This window comes from Oncorhynchus kisutch, linkage group LG14 (assembly GCF_002021735.2).
Source record: "Oncorhynchus kisutch isolate 150728-3 linkage group LG14, Okis_V2, whole genome shotgun sequence".
Lineage (NCBI taxonomy): Eukaryota > Metazoa > Chordata > Actinopteri > Salmoniformes > Salmonidae > Oncorhynchus > Oncorhynchus kisutch.
Genome location: NC_034187.2, coordinates 2,398,652 through 2,403,371, shown reverse-complemented (window position 1 = coordinate 2,403,371; position 4,720 = coordinate 2,398,652). Strand labels below are relative to the sequence as shown.

Genomic DNA, 4,720 nt, shown 5'->3' with positions numbered 1-4,720 from the left:
TATATATTATATATCGTTCCTCATTGACTCTGGTACCCTGTGTATATATTATATATCGTTCCTCATTGACTCTGGTACCCTGTGTATATATTATATATCGTTACTCATTGACTCTGGTACCCCGTGTATATATTATATATAGTTACTCATTGACTCTGGTACCCCGTGTATATATTATATATCGTTCCTCATTGACTCTGGTACCCTGTGTATATATTATATATCGTTCCTCATTGACTCTGGTACCCTGTGTATATATTATATATCGTTCCTCATTGTGTATTTATTCCTTGTGTTATTATTTTTATTTCTCTATTTTTCTCTCTGCATTGTTGGCAACTGCCCATAAGTAAGGGTTTCCCTGTTAGTCTACTGCTGTTGTTTACGAAGCATGTAACAAATACAATTGTATTTCATTTTGATATTCAATCACAACTTGAGAAATATAACAAAACCTTATGTCAGCCTCAATGAAAATCTCTAGGGACTGTACATTACCTGGTTACATTACCTGGTTAAACTATCTGGTTATGTTACCTGGTTAGATTACCTGGTTACGTTACCTGGTTAGATTACCTAGTTAGATTACCTGGTTACGTTACCTGGTTACCCTAGCTGGTTAGACTACCTGGTTACGTTACCTGGTTAGATTACCTGGTTACGTTACCTGGTTAGATTACCTAGTTAGATTATCTGGTTACGTTACCTGGTTACCCTAGCTGGTTAGACTACCTGGTTACGTTACCTGGTTAGATTACCTGGTTACATTACCTGGTTATGTTACCGGGTTACGTTACCAGGTTACGTTACCTGGTTAGATTACCTGGTTAGATTATCTGGTTACGTTACCTGGTTACGTTACCTGGTTACGTTACCTGGTTAGATTACCTGGTCACACTACCTGGTTAGATTATCTGGTTACGTTACCTGGTTACGTTAACTGGTTAGATTATCTGGTTATGTTACCTGGTTACACTACCTGGTTCGATTACCTGGTTAGATTACCTGGTTACGTTACCTGGTAAGATTATCTGGTTACGTTACCTGGTTACATTACCTGGTAAGATTATCTGGTTACGTTACCTGGTTACGTTACCTGGTTACGTTACCTGGTTAGATTACCTGGTTAGATTACCTGGTTACGCTACCTGGTTACGTTGCCTGGTTACGTTACCTGGTTAGATTACCTGGTTACATTACCTGGTTACGTTGCCTGGTTACGTCACCTGGTTACGTTACCTGGTTACGTTACCTGGTTACGTTACCTGGTTACGTTACCTGGTACGTTACCTGGTTACACTACCTGGTTAGATTACCTGGTTAGATTACCTGGTTACGTTACCTGGTTACGTTACCTGGTTACGTTACCTGGTTAGATTATCTGGTTACGTTACCTGGTTACGTTACCTGGTTACGTTACCTGGTTAGATTACCTGGTTACGTTACCTGGTTACGGTTCCCGGTTACGTTACCTGGTTACACTACCTGGTTAGATTATCTGGTTACGTTACCTGGTTACGTTACCTGGTTACGTTACCTGGTTACACTACCTGGTTAGATTATCTGGTTACGTTACCTGGTTACGTTACCTGGTTACGTTACCTGGTTACACTACCTGGTTAGATTACCTGGTTACGTTACCTGGTTAGATTATCTGGTTACGTTACCTGGATAGATTACCTGGTTACGTTACCTGGTTACACTCTCTGGTTAGATTATCTGGTTACGTTACCTGGTTAGATTATCTGGTTACGTTACGTGGTTACACTACCTGGTTAGATTATCTGGTTACGTTACCTGGTCAGATTAACTGGTTACATTACCTGGTTACGTTACCTGGTTACATTACCTGGTTACATTACCTGGTTACGTTAGCTGGTTACGTTACCTGGTTAGATTATCTGGTTACGTTACCTGGTTACATTACCTGGTTACATTACCTGGTTACACTACCTGGTTACGTTACCTGGTTAGATTATCTGGTTACGTTACCTGGTTACATTACCTGGTTAGGTTGCCTGGTTACGTTACCTGGTTACGTTACCTGGTTACGTTACCTGGTTAAGTTACCTGGTTATGTTACCTGGTTAGATAATCTGGTTACGTTACCTGGTTACGTTACCTGGTTAGATTATCTGGTACGTTACCTGGTTACACTACCTGGTTAGATTACCTGGTTAGATTACCTGGTTACGTTACCTGGTTACGTTACCTGGTTAGATTATCTGGTTACGTTACCTGGTTACACTACCTGGTTAGATTACCTGGTTACGTTACCTGGTTAGATTACCTGGTTACGTTACCTGGTTAGATTACCTGGTTACGTTACCTGGTTAGATTACCTGGTTACGTTACCTGGTTACACTACCTGGTTAGATTACCTGGTTACACTACCTGGTTAGATTACCTGGTTACGTTACCTGGTTAGATTACCTGGTTACGTTACCCGGTTAGATTATCTGGTTACGTTACCTGGTTACACTACCTGGTTAGATTACCTGGTTACGTTACCCGGTTACACTACCTGGTTACGTTCCCTGGTTACGTTACCTGGTTACACTACCTGGTTAGATTACCTGGTTACGTTACCTGGTTAGATTACCTGGTTACGTTACCTGGTTAGATTACCTGGTTACGTTACCTGGTTAGATTACCTGGTTACGTTACCTGGTTAGATTACCTGGTTAGATTACCTGGTTACGTTACCTGGTTACACTACCTGGTTAGATTACCTGGTTACGTTACCTGGTTAGATTACCTGGTTATGTTACCTGGTTAGATTACCTGGTTATGTTACCTGGTTAGATTACCTGGTTAGATTACCTGGTTACACTACCTGGTTAGATTACCTAGTTACGTTACCTGGTTAGATTCCCTGGTTACGTTACCTGGTTAGATTACCTGGTTACGTTACCTGGTTAGATTACCTGGTTACGTTACCTGGTTAGATTACCTGGTTATGTTACCTGGTTAGATTACCTGGTTACGTTACCTGGTTAGATTACCTGGTTAGATTACCTGGTTAGATTACCTGGTTACACTACCTGGTTAGATTACCTAGTTACGTTACCTGGTTACACTACCTGGTTAGATTATCTGGTTACACTACCTGGTTAGATTACCTGGTTACGTTACCTGGTTACACTACCTGGTTAGCTCCACCCTCTGTCTCTGTTTTTAGATTACAGTCCTGATCATTGGCTTAATCCGTAAACCTGTGGGAGAAATGAACAAAGAGTATCGCTACAGGATCCTGCTGTTGCCCCCGGACTGCGTACGTCCCCTGTCCCCCCCAGACCCGTCTGTCCTCTCCACCACCGCAGCCCTCTTCCTCACCGCCCTGGTCATGATTCTGGGAGAGGTGAGAGGTGGTCCTGTGTAGCTCAGTAGGTAGAGTTCGGCACTTTTGTTTGCTGCCACCCATTTGTAACGTTTGGATAAAAGCTTCTGCAAATGCCATGTATCATATTACGATGTTATTATGTCAGGTGTTCTCCAGGAGGATCAGGAGGAAGATCTGCTCGTCCTTCTACAGAGACAGAGAGGAGGAACGAGCCTTGTACCTGCGGGACAAGATTCTATTAAAGCTGGAGGATGAGGGAAATATTTCCTAGATCGGTGTATGAAATTAGTATTTTTTTTGTTATTTCACATCTTCATGATGTCCATTCTTTAGATCAATCAATCATTGAATGAATCAATAATGTGATTACGATACAGGAAGTAAAATTGAAATCTACTTTATAGAAACTGGAAGGCGGATCAGACCATACACCTCGGGAACAAGATTCTACTGCAGACCACCGATGACTGGAAATGAACAAGATTCTACTGCAGACCAACGATGACTGGAAATGAACAAGATTCTACTGCAGACCAACGATGACTGGAAATGAACAAGATTCTACTGCAGACCACCGATGACTGGAAATGAACAAGATTCTACTGCAGACCAACGATGACTGGAAATGAACAAGATTCTACTGCAGACCAACGATGACTGGAAATGAACAAGATTCTACTGCAGACCACCGATGACTGGAAATGAACAAGATTCTACTGCAGACCAACGATGACTAGAAATGAACAAGATTCTACTGCAGACCAACGATGACTAGAAATTAACAAGATTCTACTGCAGACCAACGATGACTAGAAATGAACAAGATTCTACATATACATTAATCAATCAATCATGTCAATAAGATAATTGACTGTAAATCTTATTAAAATCAGCATTACCTATCCATCTGACTCTGTTTTCAATGTAATCATAGGGAAGCACACTAACTGGAAATAACCTGTCTACCATTACACCAAAAAGTGTTGGTTATTTATCAAACATATTAATCACTACACCAAACAGCACCAGTTATTTATAAAACATATGAATGATTACACTGCAGGAGAAAATGATGACAGTTCAGGAACAAGGAGTTGTTTCAGAGGCTGCCTGTATATGGCCCTGTTGGGTCCCAGTTTATATCAAGCCTACTATATGGCCCTGTTGGGTCCCAGGTTATATCAAGCCTACTATATGGCCCTGTTGGGTCCCAGTTTATATCATGCCTACTATATGGCCCTGTTGGGTCCCAGTTTATATCATGCCTACTATATGGCCCTGTTGGATCTCAGTTTATATCAAGCCTACTATATGGCCCTGTTGGGTGCTATATGGCCCTGTTGGGTCCCAGTTTATATCAAGCCTACTACATGGCCC

The 4,720-nt window shown here is 41.5% G+C and overlaps 1 protein-coding gene across 1 annotated transcript in view; it reads left to right on the top strand.

The window, feature by feature from the left end:
* The window catches only part of LOC109881525 (osteoclast stimulatory transmembrane protein-like), a 19,109-nt gene extending 14,862 nt beyond the window's left edge, over positions 1-4,247 (top strand). Inside the window, exons 9-11 of the mRNA XM_020473646.2 lie at positions 3,182-3,361; positions 3,489-3,620; positions 3,748-4,247. Of these exons, the coding sequence (XP_020329235.2) occupies positions 3,182-3,361; positions 3,489-3,614 (306 nt within the window). The 3' untranslated portion in view covers positions 3,615-3,620; positions 3,748-4,247. The remainder of the gene's footprint in view (positions 1-3,181; positions 3,362-3,488; positions 3,621-3,747) is intronic.
* The last annotated feature ends 473 nt before the right edge of the window (positions 4,248-4,720 follow it).